The following is a 17,734-nucleotide window of genomic DNA, read 5'->3' as shown; positions in this document are numbered from 1 at the left end:
CGTTTTTAATGTTTAAGAATATAATAAAATATATTAAAAATAAACATCAAGCCACCTATTGAACTTTTTACTATGCAATAAATCTTTTAGGTAAAACCTGAAGGTTTTTTCTCCATTTGAAAATTATTTAGTATATTTAAAAAAATTATAAAATAATATTTTTTCTTCAAAATGCAAAAATAACACTTTCTGCCCTGTAGCGGGTAAATGTTAAGTTAAAAATGTGCCGCTTTTCCTGGGATACAGTACATACAGTACAGTACATTTTCTGGGCATTCCAAAAACATTCACAATTGAAAATTGACGATTTTCGATATATGACGTTGTTGAAAGGAGTGTGCGAAATGTGCACCCAGTGGTGCGTATCTAGGAATAAAATATACATATTTGAGTACACAACCATGATTCACGATTTACCCACATCGAAGCTTCGATAGTTCCAAGAATTAAGAATAAATATGGGAGTGGAACACTTCAATTTATCGTTTCAAACATTTTTAATTTGTTGCCGATGGAGGTAAGTGGTCAAAGTAAAATATGAAACAAAGGCAAAATAAAGGAATTGGGTAAATGACCAAGAGTTAATTCTAAGAAATTGTAGAATACTTTTTTTGTGTATATTAGGTTAGAATATTATACATAAAAATAATTTTAAAAAAACGTATGTTAAAAGAACTTTACCGACAAGACACACAAGGTGTCTTGGTGGGTCTCTGCAAAAAAAACGTTATTTTGTTTATATTTTTTTCATGAATGTATATACACTTTTTGTGTTTATTGTTTTTGTGTACTTAAAAAATTTATGTTGTATTTTTTTATTGAGAGATAACATAATTCAAGGAGTCATGGATGAAAAACATTTCTATTATATTTAATTAAGAATTACGCGCGGGGTCATACACTTGTACCTGTACTCGAATCAACTTATAATTTAAGGATTGTAAAATCAAAGCCATATACTTATACCATTCTTTAATTAGTATTTAATATTCCAGAGAACATACAACCAATTAAACTTCCTGGAAGCGAATCTAAAGTGAACACATATGAAGGAGTTGTTGCAAATATATCCGGAAATGGAAAATTGCACGATCAAGGTAGATTATCTATTTCTTCTTTCAATCCAACGGGTATAACTTTACTCTTTGTTATTTTTTATCTTAATTTATGACAAGGTGAAATTCTAGTATTTATATATTTTTTTAAAATTATGACCTGATTAAACTATAATCCATTTTACCTTTTTGTTTAAGTTATGACAGGTCAAATTCTAGTCTCCGTTGCTTTTTATTTAGTTTAGTATGAGGTCAAACTCTAATCGTTCATATTTTTTATTTTTAGTTATGACAGGATCGAACTCTAAATCTTTCTTAAATTTTTTTATTAAATTTTGATGGGTCAAACTTAAGTCATTGTTACATTTTATTAATATTATGACGGGGTAAAACTTTAATCATTCTAACTTTTTCATTTAAGTAATGAACTGTTAAACTCTTCTATTTATTTTATTATAAGGTCAATTTCGATTATTTGTTACCTTATTTATCGAATATGTTGAAAATACAGGTTATGTTGTAATTTTTATATAATGTGTATTATATTTTGTTACTTTAGATACCAGTCAGCAAGAAAATGTTTACTTTGGAAATGTGACAGTTATATCCAATTCTTTGTGTACTTCTTACTTTTCGTCAAAAGCAATTCAAAATGCGACAATATGCACAAAAGGACAACAACCAGGACTTTTTAACATGTGCATGGTTAGTTGATATTTATATTTTTTCCTCATCTTTTTCTCCCTCATCTACATTCATTGGAATATAGACCAGGGTAAAATGCCATTAGGTGATAATATATATGAATATTTAAAGGATGTAAATCTGGGATTTCTTCTCCTCAATTTATCATTTTAGCATTTTAATATAGGTGAAGATGTCAAGCGATCACTTTAATCACTTTAAGATATTAAAATTTAAAAATAACTCCTAAATTGAGAAAATCCTTATTTGTGAACAAGTATTTGGTAAAACCCCATATTTGTTTAAATATTTCAATCAACCACTGATTAGAGTATACTTAAATGTTTATTTCATTTTTAAAACATACAAACGAAAACTATGTTAGTGATTGTCCTGACGAAGAGACGGGTATCTCTCGAAACCGGTAGACGTAAAAATCTCGGTGAGTGGTTATATACTAATTTTATTAACATTTTTGTAAAAAAATAAATAAGTAAAAGAAAACTATGTCATAATTTTAATTAAAATGTAACATTGTTTTAAAATCACTTTCACCAAGTTACATTTTAATTATAAAATGGAAAATCCCAAAGTTAGTGCCTCAAATATAAATAATATGTGATAATTGTTTCGCCTTGTTAGGTAATTTTCAAACTGATTTAATTAAATACTTATAATATTGATACCTTTAAATGCCCTAACAAAGCAAAACAATTGTCACACAATTTTTGTTTTTATGTTTAAAAATAAAATAAACATTTTCATTGACTCAAATCAGAGTTTTATTGAAACATTAGAATTATTTCAATTTTTCCAAGTTTTTTTTTGTTCATATCTGGATTTCAAGATTTTTTTGTTTTTTATAATTTTAGTTTGGAGATATTCTTAAACTTTTTTTTTGAAAAACGTAAAAAATTTAAATGATTCGAATGAGTGAGGAAAGAAAAGTAAAACGAATTTATGAGGCAAATGTGGCTGATAATGAAAGCTGAGGAAGACCGAAGAAACGTGACGTGATGAAGTATTTCAAATACTTGAAAGTCGTCAGATAAGGAGTTGGGATACTTGGCGGGAATGTATAAGAAGATGCATGAAAGTAGAAGATGCAAAGATTGTTTTGCAAAAACAGATTAGTGTGGAGTTTTATTCTCTTCACCTACCCCTGCAGAACAGGGGCGTGATAATTACTTAGTTAGTTAGTTTTTTTTTCTTTTTTATACAATGTTTTAATAGTAAATTAACAGCCTATGATCAATGTTTTCAGGGTGACCAAGGTGGACCATTAGCAGCTCGGAATGAGAACAATGAAACATTTCTCTTAGGCATAACTAGTTTTGGTGACAGTGTGGCGTGTGATACTAGTCACCCGACTGCGTACATTAGACCCGATCATTATCTGGATTGGATCACATTTATCACTGGCCTTGAGTTCAACTGACTTCTTTGTACCTAGAGGCATGCATTTTAGATAGGCAAAAAAGCAGTGCCTACCCTGGATTACTCGCTTTCCATATAGAAACACGTCCATTGCCTACTATACCTTATCGTTATCTAACCTTACCCTGATTATACCCTGATTAAAATCTTTGTGCATGCCACTGCTTATACCTATATATAATGCAAATCAAACATCAAAAGACATATTGGAATAAACAAGTTTGTTGAATATATATGTTTGTGTGTATGTGTGTGTGTGTGTGTGTGTGTGTGTGTGTGTGTGTGTGTGCGCGTGTGTGTGTATGTGTGTGTGTGTATATATATATATTTTGTAGTAAAAAATTAAGCATTTTCATTTAGCAACTGTATAATTATAACAAATAATCTTATGTTTTATAATAATTTAGCATTAACTTTGTAGAATGACATGTTGATTATTTTATTTTATTGACAGTTTTTGTGATCAGTTTTTGATTTTTTAAAACTAGTCGCGTGTAATGAAATAAAACGTAATTAATGATATTAAACAAGTCTTTATTTTTTTTCTTAATATAACTTAAAACGTTTTTAGCAACCTTTCAAAATCATTTTTACGTAGTTAAAATTTCGACAACATTCACAGCATAATTTCTCATATAGAGATTCCTCGAAGCAGAACATTGTTCATTTATTGTATATTTATACTACGTTTTTTAGCAGTACCTACGTGCCTTGTTAAAGAAGCCAGTATAAATCTGCCATTCACACTCCTGGAGCAAAAAATAAACTTTTTTGGTATAACAATATCAGCATATTTATTTTAAACTGTTTTATGCATTTTTTTTCATGAAGCTCTTAGAATTATTTTTGACACATACTTTAAAAAAGTCCTTATGAAAAAATATTAATTAAACATCTCGTGTGATTTTATTTTTTGCCGTCTCAACAAAGATGAGGAAGAATATGGAAGTCTGGGCATTTATGGGGCTTACGACTGTAATAGGCTGGTTTAAGTGATCACTTTACACACGTGTAACATTCACCTATTCTACGCATGTTTGATAACCACAGTATTCAAATTCTTGAAACTTCTATATATGTGGTTCAATGGTTATATCGAAACATTTTGCTTGAATCACTAGAATTTCACTGGAGACATCTATTGGTGACATAAATGAAGCTTTTTATTGAGCCGAAATTCTTTCATTTATGTTGAGATGTCAAAAAATAATATCAAAAATAACTCCTTTAGTTAGAGATAATCCAGATTAGTGAACAAGTATTTGGACACACTCAGAATGTTATGATTACATTTCATGTGGATGTATTAAAGAAAAAATGAAATCATGATGGGTTTTTATGCATTTCATAAAACTATGCCACAATGATAAAATATAATTTATTTTCATCATCCATTGTTTACTTTGTGTTATGCCACTTTTATAAAAGTGGTATTACACCAAGTAAACAATGGATGATAAGGATAATGGTTTATTACCAAACCGCAAAGTTATCAATGCTTTTAATGTACAAGATATATAATATATTTTATCATCGCAAATAGGCATGGCACCCCATCGGGAAATCTTCCGATATTCAAGTCGAAACATTCTCTTTGAGTATCCCTCTGGAGAGAAAAGGCTAATGAATAAAAGTATCAACCCAATATTTTTTTTTCAATAAACCTAGATGTTATATTAAATTAGTACCTACCGAATTCAATATTCAACGTGATCTATTTGGTTATAATGTAATATATTTTCTCTAACATGGTGATATAAAGCCTAGAGTTTTAATATTTAAAAAAAAATATAAATATAACTTTGTTTTAAAATGACAATAAATATATTATTATACCTTAATTATAATGTCTACCGGTTACAAAGCTAGCCGCTTCATTTTCAAGGCTGAAATCAGACTTGAAAAACAAGCGGTTAGCTTTGAAACCGGTAAACATTATAACTAAGTTATAATTAAATAATTATAGCGATTTTAAAACAAAGTTATATTTTTTTACAACATTTTGAAGGTGTCCAAATACTTGTTCACAAATCTGGATTATCTCCAATTAAAGGAGTTAGTTTTCATATTATTTGTTGACATCTCATCAAAGATGAAGAACAATATGGAAGTCTAGGCCGTAAATGCCCAGACTAAATAAATGAACTGGTCAAATTATAAGCTGAAATAATAAAAATGAAAATGATATTTTCCGGCGTTTCTCATGTGTGTGATTATAATCCAGAATTCGGACCTCACATTATAATATAAGAGTTTCTGCTCAATAAAAAGCATCTTTTTATCTCACCAATAGTTCCTAGTGAAGTTTTATTGATTCAAGAACATTGTTTCTAAATTGGTTCACATATTTGGAACTTCCAAGAATTTGAGTAGGTAGTGTGGTAGTCAATAATGGGTAGAATTGGTGAATGTTACACGTGCATAAGGTGATCACTTAAACCAGCCTATGACGGTCGTCAGCCCTGTAAATGCCCAGACTTCCATATTCTTCTTCATCTTTGACAACATGTCAAAAAATAATATGAAGTTTTTTTTTAATTATAAAATGAAAAATCACAAAGTTTTTGCTTCAAATATAAATTGTAAGATTTTTGTAGCTGTATTTCAGAAGTGTTTTATTTCAAACAACATTTTCATTTAATATATATGTAGTTAGTAACAAAATTTACGTTAAGAGGTGTTTTTCGCTCTTCAGAACTCTTTTAATATGAGCACCTACGTGTTTTTAGGAGGAAATGCGCTTTCATTTTAGCTGGAATTTCGCGAACTACTGGTGTTGTCAGAAGCGACTCGGGGAGGTGTTATGCGCCGTAGGTAGAGATAGTATATTGCGTAGGTAGTATGTTTTACGTTCACTTTAACTGCTCTTCGCTGGATAGAGTTGATCCTGGGAGGACAATAGGATAACCCGAGCTTCACGTAGGTACTTACTCCGGAGCTATCTTCACGCTGCGACTCTGACAAAGAACGGGTTTAAGGGAAATGTTGCTAATCTCGTATCATTTTCTGATCTTTACAACCATTTGGTACCTTATTGCAAATCAAAAAGGTACACGGGTGAGACATACTCGCAATAAATAGATGGAATTTCGTTTCGTGTATGTAGGTTTTTTTTAGTTTGATCTGTTTCATACGGAATAATCTCAAATCTATCTAAATTCCTGGTTAAATTTCATTTTATGTACGTACGTTTTCTTTTTTGTTTTATATTCTTCATTTAATTAGCTATTTCAAAACAGAAATAATGTTAAATCCTCATAAATTCCTGTTTGAATCTCATTTTACGTACGTACGTTTTCTTTTTTGTTTTATATTCTTCATTTAATTAGCTATTTCAAAACAGAAATAGTATTGAGTCTTCATAAATTCCTGGTTGAATCTCATTTTATGTACGTACGTTTTCTTTTTAGCATGATCAGTTTCATTAAATCAGCTGTTTCAAAAACAGGGATAATTTCAAATCCACATAAATTCCTGGTTTTATTTAAGGTTTTTTCATGTGAATTTATTGCATTTTTTTAATTATATTTAAATAGTAATGAAATACAGTCAATTCTACATAGTAAAGATCCCAGTTGCTAAGGTCAGCCGCTTTGTTGGACAATATCTTCAGGAACGAAAACAATGCAAGAAAGTAAATACAATTTATTTCAACACCCTCTTTATCATTTTTGTTTACTTTGTGATTTACCATATTAAATTAATACCACTTTTAATACAATTTATTTCGGCTAGTTAGCTTAATTTAAATATATTTTGTAAATCAATTAAAGCCAACGCATAATTATTTATTTTTATTCGTATTTTTTAGGATCGTGTAAATTCAAATACATTAAAGAGGTTGAAATATAAAATATAAATTGTTTTCTCCATTTCAGTCTTCACACCCTAGCAGCCGTTTTGGTGAGGTCCGGTGTTAAGGTCCCAATGGCTTACTAAATAAAAACTTTTTTGTTTTCATTTGACATTTTTGTACAGATTTTCGCACACGAATTTGAACCCTAAAAAAGTCATAATGAACTGGAGTTAATTTTACTAATTGAAATTTACGAAGGATTTTTTGAAATTCTCTAAGCGTATATATTATGTATTAAGAATGTTAACAAATGTAATATTTTACTCGTTTTATGTACTTTAGAAAGAGGGTACGTCACCATTTTAACTTTTTCTTTACTTTATAACATAACCTTAATTTCTAGTGTCAAAGCTTATATATGTTGTTTTGATTCCTTTAAATTTAAAATATTAATAATATGTAGATTAAGCAAATATATTAATAACAAACTAATAATTTATTATTTTGAGAAATGAATTTGTTTTTTGATCCACTCACATTTTATTAACAATCAACTAGTTTTGGTAGCAACCTTTTGGTCTCTTCAGGGGTTATTTATGACTCAATATTCAAAATTTAAACTATTAAAATTTAACAAGTATTAACAAGAAGGGCAGAAAGAGGTCAAATCATCCCTTTGTGAGTTTTTTTTACATATTAGAGACCAACCTAGATAAAAACATAACAATTCTTTATGAAGCTTTTATTTTTAACAAAAATTTCTCCATTCATTCCAAAATCTCTTTTATTCTTTAGTTTTCCACATCTTACTAGCGGCATTTTAGCAGGTGCTTGAACAATGCTGCCAGATATATATTTTTTTAAAGAAGGCGATGTAAATGACTTGTAAACTTTTTTAACGCTTAATATAATCAATCATTTTAATACTTACTTTATTTATCAAAACACGTTGAAAATCAATTGTAAATTTTTGCGTGAAAATATTTAGATAAAACAACCCAAAAACCACATATTCAACTCTCGAGATGTAGTAAGTACGGATAGAATCGCAAAGCAAGTTATTGATTCATGTTTTCATGTTTTTTCAGGATTGCGCAGTAGTATCGACTTTTGATTATCAGCAATTAAAAAAGTGGGTCGTAGGATTACAAGGAATGGCGGGAATACCCTAGTCTCCCCTACTATATCAACATAGAACCGTTTTATGTACCTATACTGTAAATACACACAGAGTAAAAAGCTAGGTCATCTTCCATTATCTGGTTTAGTTTTCAGAGGGATCAGGAAGTAATTTTTAAGGTATTTTTCACCAAATAAACCCCGGATTGGGCTTATTGCTTTTGAAGTAAAAGTTCTGTTTGGCGTAGAATGAATTTAAGACTGAATAATTATGCATTCTAGAGCTTCAATATCCTACACGTCAATACCGATGGAAAAGCAAACATATGTATCATTATTGTTTCGTCGTTTAAAAACATCTAATAAAAAATGTAATATTGTATATATGTACCATGAATAAGTGCCAAATAACTTCTCAATTAATTTCCATTAATGTGAGCGTAAGTTGTTATAACTTATGGTCTAAAAATATATTTTCATCTAAAGAAATGGTGTGTTACGTATATAATACAGAAAAAAACGTAAATATGAGTAAATAGTAGTATGTTTTGCATTATTCTAAAAAAATAAAGTCCAACACATTTTATTTAAATAGAGAGATAATGAATTTATGAATTTATCATATTTTTTGATTACCAGTCACATATTTTATTAAGTAAAGCTGAACACACAGTTATGTCAATGGAAAAATTAAATTATCCCTTTCATCACAGTTAGAGTAATATCAAAGTAATAATGATAGTAACACCCTCGACACAGTGAGAGTAACACCCTCTTCTCAGTGAAATTAACACCTTCTTTTCGCCCACATGATGTTGTGGTTGGCAAAAGAGTTGGGAAAAAAGTTTGTGATTAGCTGAGTTAAATTCAGTTATAAATTAATGTTATCTGAGGGATATTTCTTTGTCTATTTGTTATAAAAACTCTTAATATTAAGACTCCTGTATATAATTTCTGTCTTACTCATACAAGGTAGTTTGAGCGCTGGTATTTAACCCCGAGTACTATACCAAATAATAATTTCCTATTTTCCTACCTACTAATCTTCACCCATTTCCAATCTCTTTTACACACAACAGTACTATAATATACTTCACTTATATTCTTTATCGTTTATATCACCTATATCCTATAAAACATTTTCCACTTCTACGTTTATGAATTGAAGGGCAAACTAACCATGGCTTCATATAATTAACTATCATGTTTATGCCGCTTTGATCCAATGCGGTGTCTTACGCATCATTGTGTGCAGATAAGGGTCAAAGAAAAAAATATTTTTCAAATAAATAATGTTGTGTTGCACATCATTTCTGACTTTTCTCCAACCGGTTTTGACAAGAATTTTATCATATTCGAGAACGGACATGTCCATCCTTGAAGATAACAAGATCTTTGTTGCATCCGGTTGGAAAAAAAGTACGAAGAATAAATGTGGTTAAAAACAATATTTTAGTTTTATTTAATTGAATTACATACATTTTATTATTTTCCAGATGATTTTGTTTGAAAGAGTATTAACATCGTAAAACTTAAGCAAAGTACCAACATTGTACATGATATTCTACAGTTAGTCAACTACGTATTACCTCGATAAGTTTCTGTAATACGATTATGTAGAAATATCGATGTAATTGATTATATCCCCCAAACAAAATTAGTTAATACCTTCACCTAATCAGATCAATTCCTAGCGATTCCTTTGCCAGCCCAAATATCCCGGTGAATATTAATGGCATTATTAATCAATCAACCAAAATACACCGATCCATTAAAATGCCTATCAAACACAGTTAACTGACGAAAACAGACATGACGTCTTAACCCTACAATATTAATTTACTACAAATTCTTATCGTTTTTATGCGCTAATCCGTCTTTCCATCGTGTTTTTTGAGAAAATTAATCGCTTAGAAATAAAAATCTATTGAATTAAATAATTATAAATAATGATTAAAGTACATTCAACTTCTACAAAATGATTGAAGAAATGGTTTTCTATCCCACATTTTTATGAAAATTTAAAAATTAATTTGAAACGGTTTATCGGTAAACAGTTGTATAAATTAACAAAAAATAGGTTACAATGATTAAAGAAAACACTTGTTTTTTACCACTTGAGTTTTATTATAGACTACATGTTTCAGAAGTTAAACTTCCATCATTCAGGTCTGTATAATAACTAAAAAATAAAATAAAAAATTGTTCTATAAATAAGGAGAGGGGAAAGTAAGGGAAAGGGGTTAGCCAAGGGGCGGAGTTTGAAAACAAGGGAAAAATGGAAAGCAAAGGTGAAGAATTTTGAAACAATATATTATTTAATAAATTATTATTAGAATTTAGGTTTTTTTGGATTTCTTAATTTTCAAGATAATTTATTATACAGACCTGAATGATGGAAGTTTAACTTCTGAAACATGTAGTCCATAATAAAACTCAAGTGGAAAAAAAAACAACTGTTTTCTTTAATCATTGTAACATGTCTTACCACAAAGTTAATGCCGAAACAATAAATAAAAAATAGGTTATTTTCAATATATTATTAGTATTAATAACAACGAAACAAATATTTCAGTGCTATTAGCGTCAATAATGTATCTAGTTCCTTCAGATTTTTGTACTTAAATACTGGTGAATAATAAAGAATTGTAGATTTTACGTATTTAAACATTCAAAAGTGTTATAGTAACGTCCCCCACATATATTTTTTTATTTCTTCTTTAAAAATCGTTAGTTTATTTTTGTGAAATTTGATTTCAAATTCTCCAATTATAAATAATTCACGAATAACATTTAACCTCCAGTAAAAAAAAAATGTTCACACGCATATCGAAAATTTGGCTTCTCGGTTAAACACGGTTGAGTTGATTTTAACGAAATCCGTTTAATAACCTGCTTTTAATATAAGAGTTTATTTGTGCATTATTCTCTATAAATCTATTTACATTTATCTAGAGCTGGCCTCTATTTGCAGTTGATAGTGCCTAGGGCATCGTATCAGATCGACAGGATATTAAATTGGTACTTAATTGCAAGAAGGCAAGTGTATTTATAAGTCCTGCGCTCTGGATTCTTCGATACAGTAGTAGAATTGATAGGATATAGGTAATGTACATGAGCTCAGAGTGAAGAACATCAGGAAAAGGAAATAGAAGAGGAACAGAAAGTACTATTTATTAAAAATGGGAAAAAAGGAAAAAGCTGCAACGGCTAGAACACACAAGATTGCATACTCGATCTCTTACAAGCTTATATAGGTACTGTGGACAAATATAATATAATGTTAGAAATCCCCTGACAGTATGTACATATAAAGGTAGGTCTTAATCAGTATTTTATTTTAAAGTAAGTTTTAATCATTGCACAATAGCAATATTTCATAAAAACATTATACTCACGCAACATTTTTGAGTGTGTACAAAAATTTGTTCACAATTTTGGATTTTTCCACCTAGAAGAAGTGTCTATAATTAAAAAAAAAGAATAAACAAAGACTTCTTCAATAAATTCACACACAAAGCTTTATGAGATTGAAGACTTCTTTATGATATGGGTTAACTTATTTTTGTATATCCAGACTTCCATTTCTTTTACATCTATGTTGAGATGACAAAATATAACATATGTAGGATTTCAAAAAAATATGGGAAGTGTGGTTGTCAATTATGGGTAAAATAGTGAATGTTACAGTGTATAAAGCGATCACTTAACCAGCCTATGGCAGCTCATAAGCCCGGTAAATACCTAGACTTCCATATTCTTAACAATATTAACTTTATTTATTATTTCATACACTAGATTATTGACCCTACGAATGAGATGTCAATTTTATATGCCAGGTTAAAAATGGCAGGTCGTAATCCCTTTCTTAAAAAAAGAGAAGAATGATACATGTTCAAATCAAGTTAAGACACCATTACAATTCCATATTCTTCTTCATCTATGTTGATTTGTTAAAATTTAAACTAAATATTATAATACATATAGATATATATATATATATATATATATATATATATATATATATATATATATATATATATATATATATATATATATATATATATATATATATATATATATATATATATATATATATATATATATATATATAATTATATAACTTCATTGATCCAGGAATATCTTGATCGTAATCCGCAACATACAAAAGCCAAAGATTATTTATTGTGTTTTCTACTTTGCTTTTTATATAAATACGTACATGTACCAAAGTATTCACGTTATTATCGTGAAACTGACTGGTGAAGTTGTAATGGTACTCTTAATAACTTTAGTATAAGAGAAAAATATTCAAATTTAAAATTAATTGACTTTTAGAAATAGATGGCTTGATTTGTTCTGTCTATAATTCGTATTTTGCTATATGAACTCACTGTGGATGTTTTTTTATACCTGTAAGCTTTAAGGCTTCCAAAAGTTTACAACACAGCTGGAGTTTCACTTCCCAAGAGGCTTTAGTGAAGGAACGACTTTATAATGATCTGTTTTATAGGAAAAAAATATTGCTAACAGCAAGTAAGCTGAGTTACTAATATTTTGTAAATATTTTATCTTTTGTAGTATCAAGGGGATTAATTAACTTTCAATTAGCAAGGTTTTAACTGAGCGAGTCACAAACCGATCCAATTTTTAATTTAATTTAATTTTTTCGATTTGATTTAATTTATGTAAATCATGTCCTCTACTGATATCTCAATGGAGATGAATATGTTCTTATGCAGAGAAAACGGAAGTCTGAGCATTTAAAGGTCTTACGACCTACCTATCATTGGCTATTAGAAAAAAATCAATATTTGTTTAAAATCATATTAATTATAGAGACAACTCTTTTTTAAAACACTTATCCGCTCAAAGCGGTGCATAGGGCATTGCAACGTTTCGATGCAATTTTATTTCATCGTTATAAAAATAATTGTATCTCTAAAATTAGTCGTCTTATTTAGGTAAAGTAAAAATCATTATTAAAATAAAAGATTGTTTATGATTTACAAAGCACTATCCGTAATTTAACAAATTTAATTTTTCACATAAAAAATAAAAATACTCAATTTCAACAAAAAAATGGTATGCCTTATTTGAAAACATTTGTCAATTCATAGACCTACACAACACCTAAGCTTTCTCTTATGTTTTTACGGCCATTACAATGCATTGTTCTGAATGTTTCATATCCAATCACACAACAGATTCTGTCATGGACTTAGTTATACTATTATCAAAAATCAGTGTAATCCAACAGCGAAGTGAATCACAATCACTGGTCCTGTATGGGACTCGTAGGCAGAACGACGCAAATCAGCGGTCCCGTTTAGGACCATTGGGCGGCTAAAGGTTAATGTCAACACGCCTAGTTTCGAAAACATCTGTGATTCTCGACGCTAGTCGTGATCATCAAACTCAATAAATACTCTTTTAGAAGTGTTTTATAATTATTTTAACTATATAAAACAACCTCAAATGAGTTTATTTATCATTTTATGTTTTCTATTGCGGTATTAAGTAAATATGTTACCCTATTAGTATAAAAATCCTTTATACGCTCTCATTATCTAAAAAATTTAAAACTTTTTTACCATCATTTCACTCATATTACTCCTAGTTTACGACTTCTCTAAAAAAAGTTTTATAAAAAGTTGTACGGTACATTTAATTTTAAGCGGTTGAAATTTTATAGCTCGGAAAATTTTGCTTTAGGGACGTAACGTATGGGTTAAATGTAATAACAATAGGTAAAGTAGAGCTCAGAGTTTGTTTACACTACAATTTTTATTCCTCACTATTTATGAAAAGAAACAAATATCTTTGTTCCACGGTTTTGTTTTCATTCCCTTGTTAAGGAATAATGTATTACGGGTATGAGTTAATTTCTCTGTAGTCTGCAGGGAATTATTCAACTTGCCAGAGGAAGCAATGTTACTTATCTTTAGTATAGTTATGCTGGATAACGTATACTTAATATTCAGTTGATATTACTATCTTTATTTATTTAGATGAATTATATACAAGTACAATGATAATTAAAAACCTTGAGGACTCGTACATATTACTCAAGTGTATATGAGTACAGATAGGATGCAAACCATAATACCCTGGACGCTGTTGCTATTTTCATTTTCTGTACATACTAATCCTTATAAAGTTGGCTTTAAATAATGCTTGTCATAAAGTAATCATTTTTAAAGATTTCATATGAACTTTATGGAATTAAAACATGATTTAAATAAAAAAAATAAAACACTCCGAAGATCACTTTTGAGTTTATTGATGTAAACACGACTAGTTTTTAGAGCTACAGATGTTCTCATCAACGGATCAAAATACAAACCGTACAAAAATGTATTTTCACCTACTGATGAGAATATCAAGAGTTTTCAAAAATTTAAATTGATGTAAATTAATAAATTCAAAAGTAGTCTTTTAACAGCTTATATTTTGTATTTATAATATTGATAAAACAAGAAAATAAGAAGTAAAAATAACAAATATCAGTAGATTTACATGTATTATTAAAATAAATAAAGAAAATAAAATGACATGCCAATTACGCTGAGATAATTATTTTTTTTCATGTTTATCTTATCAAAAACATTCATCTGTTAGATTTTTATGTCTACCTATTCAAAACAATGAGATTCTCTACACAATATTGTATAAATTTTCATTTAATGATGTTTATAAAGTTATCGTTTGAAATTTTATTTAATTTTTTACTCAAATACTCAATAAACATGTAAAAAAAAGAGAAGATAAGAACATTCATCTTTTCGCGAAGAGAATCAAGACAGTTTTTATCTTTAGACGAGGTCCATACACCCAACCGAGACAATTTTCTGTTTCTTTGCCTTTGGATAAGTCTGCTCCTCCCTTGCATTAATCCTAGAGAGCTGTATGCGCAATATTTATTTTAAATTCACCCTTCTCCGTCCATACAACGCAAATGGATCTTCTTCAAGCACTTTCCCCTCCCAGCCTCGGACCAGCCCTGTCTTGTCACCCCTCTGGGGGTAATTTGGTTAGTGCCTGTAAAGTAATGGCCCGCTCTGAAACCACCATCAACTGCCCTAATTGGCCACATTTTTCCGACTGACAAAAGTTCGCGAGAAACGCCAGAATAAATAAGAGCCTCCAGTAGTCGGGGAATTAAGCGGCATTGTGCATTTTGTCACTTATTCCAGTGCGCTCTTCAGGGAGCTATAAAGAGTAGGGAAGCAAATAATCTCATTAATTGATTCGACAGTCACTTTCTGGTGAAATTTATCCATTTTTAATTTAAGTTTTATTCAGTAAATACTAATTTTTCTGAACAATGTTTGAAAATATCGCGGAGTGCATCAAAACACCTGCCAGAAAAGGTTTTAAGAAAAGTGGTATTTACTAAGTAAAACATTGTTTATAAAAGCAAATAATCATCTCTTGAATGTTTTTCGCAGATACTTTGTGGCACATTTTATAAACTTTGAAAATTAAACAACTTTGTTTTAACCACTTTTTTTTAAATTATTAGTACACTTTAACCAACCGGTTTTGACAAGAACCTTGTCATTACCAGGATTTATTAAATTCTAAAGCATTAAAATACTCATAGTTAATTACATTCTCTTACCAAATCATTGTCATACAGAAAATTTAAGGAATAGAAAGAATATTAATATTATTTATTGTATCGGACATTTGATTATTATTTCTATGGTGAAATGTCAATTTTAAACTTGAAGAATATTCTATCGTTCCTTTTTATATGAAAAAAAATGTCTTTCTTTATGAAAAAAATCCGAGCATCCCAGGGCTTACAACAAATGAAATAAGCTAGTCCTTCGCCAATTGCTCAACTAATAGTGGTACAATTGTTCATATTTCCTAATGTATTAAAAACCGTACCGACATGTGAAATGTTCTACTACCATCGCATATATAATACAGGTTTCAAGACATAATGCAATATGGATGTTCAGTAATGTGCAGAATGGTGAAAGATACACACATGTATAAATTGATCGCTTAAGCCAGCCAAATGCAAGATCATTAGCCCTGATATGCTCAGACCTTCATATTTATATATATATAAAGGGACCAAAGATGTTTCATATCAAGTTGAGGCAACCAGAATTACAAGAAACTGTGGTGAATTTTAAAGTTTATGTATTTATTGTTGAATCCTTAAAAAATATATTTAAACCTAAATTAAATTTTATTACAGTTTACAGTATTAGGGCTATAAGTCATGAAGTACGAAATTCCGCAACCGCTGCGCTGCAAAAATCACTTACCAAAACGGAGCACATTCAATAAATCACTTCAACGGGCCAAGAAATAATAATCTCTTTGTAACGCTCAGAAGAAACCCTTAGATTCTCGTACACACGTGTGCATATGCACTAAAGAATGATTCCATTTTAAGGTTTTATAGAAGCGAGTATAATATACATATATCACATAGACAAGTGTTCCCTTTTGCCAGCAGTTAATAGAAAATAAGATGGTGAGATTTATTCCGGTTCTTATAACGCCGGCTTTCATGTCGTCTCACCTTCAATAGGTGCCTCTGGAAACAGCTCCGTACTACCATATTTTTAATCAAATAAATCCCTTGATATATGCTCCCGAACACACACCATTTCACCGGGGGAAGAAAGTATGAATAAACTGCGCGTGAAGAAATTTGATTAGATGGATTTTTTATAGACATTACCGAAGATTTATGGAAACTAGGCACCGTTTGAAAACTTTATTACATCTCGCTGTTTTTCTTTTGAAATAAACCGCGATAATATTACACAGATGCTTGCATGGATGTGTGTAGGTACTCAAAATTGTGAGACTGAAAGAAAAAAAAAGAATCGGACCTCACATACTAATAAAAGAGTTCATCTCACCAATAGATAGATGTCTCTAGTGAAGTTTTAGTAATTCAAGAATAATGTTTCAAAATTGGTTCTATATATATGAACCAATTTAGAAAACTTGTTCTTGAATCACTAGAATTTCACTAGAGACATCTATTGGTGAGATGTAAAGAAGCTTTTTATAAAGCAGAAACTCGTATATTAAATTGGTTCATATATATAGAACGTCCAAGAATTTAAGTAATGTGGCTGTCAATAATGGGTAGAATTGGTGAATGTTACACGTGTGTAAAGTGATCACTTAAACCAGCCTATGATGGTCGTCAGCCCCGTAAATGCCCAGACTTCCATATTCTTCTTCATCCTCGATGAGATGTCAAAAAATAATTTAAAAAAAGAGGTCATGTTTCGCCTTTATATATGTATGAACGCTGTATGATAGATGTTCGAAAAGTGAAATAAGGGAAGAATGCGAGGTTGAAATAAGCATTATCGATGAAATTAAAAAAGGTGTGTTGACAAGGTTCGGACATGTGAAACGAATGAGGGAGTGAGGAAAGAACGGTTAAACACACTCATGAGACAAATAAGATAACGAAAACTTGACACGATCAGTATGTTAAATACTTGAAATAATAAAATACTTTAGGAGTCAAAATGTGGGTGTGTTTGAGGAGATGTATGAATGTGGAAGAGGCGAAGAATGTTTGCAAAGACAAAGTAGTACGGCGCTCTATTCTCTCTTCACCTTCTTTGTTCACCTCCGTAGTGTTATGGTC

The 17,734-nt window shown here is 29.8% G+C and overlaps 1 protein-coding gene across 1 annotated transcript; it reads left to right on the top strand.

Annotated features, from left to right (window-relative positions):
- Window positions 1-511: 511 nt before the first annotated feature.
- On the top strand, window positions 512-3,524 carry LOC148299890 (epithelial serine protease-like). The gene is made up of 4 exons (XM_088275528.1): window positions 512-530; window positions 996-1,097; window positions 1,615-1,760; window positions 3,004-3,524. Exons 1-4 carry the CDS (start codon window positions 512-514, stop codon window positions 3,175-3,177), a joined length of 441 nt encoding a protein of 146 aa, XP_088131654.1. The 3' UTR covers window positions 3,178-3,524.
- The last annotated feature ends 14,210 nt before the right edge of the window (window positions 3,525-17,734 follow it).

Source organism: Brachycentrus maculatus, unplaced genomic scaffold (assembly GCF_059751285.1).
Source record: "Brachycentrus maculatus isolate JH-2025_06_01 unplaced genomic scaffold, ASM5975128v1 h1tg000904l, whole genome shotgun sequence".
NCBI classification, from domain to species: Eukaryota; Metazoa; Arthropoda; class Insecta; order Trichoptera; family Brachycentridae; genus Brachycentrus; species Brachycentrus maculatus.
Note: the sequence above shows the minus strand (reverse complement) of the source record. Positions and strands in the feature narration are given on the sequence as shown.

What these genes read in the sequence shown, in the direction of transcription:
- LOC148299890 (XM_088275528.1), top strand. An exon ending in TGGAAAATTGCACGATCAAG is followed by an intron (nt 1,098 to 1,614) that starts GTAGATTATCTA and finishes TTGTTACTTTAG; the next exon opens with ATACCAGTCAGCAAGAAAAT. An exon ending in GACTTTTTAACATGTGCATG is followed by an intron (nt 1,761 to 3,003) that starts GTTAGTTGATAT and finishes CAATGTTTTCAG; the next exon opens with GGTGACCAAGGTGGACCATT.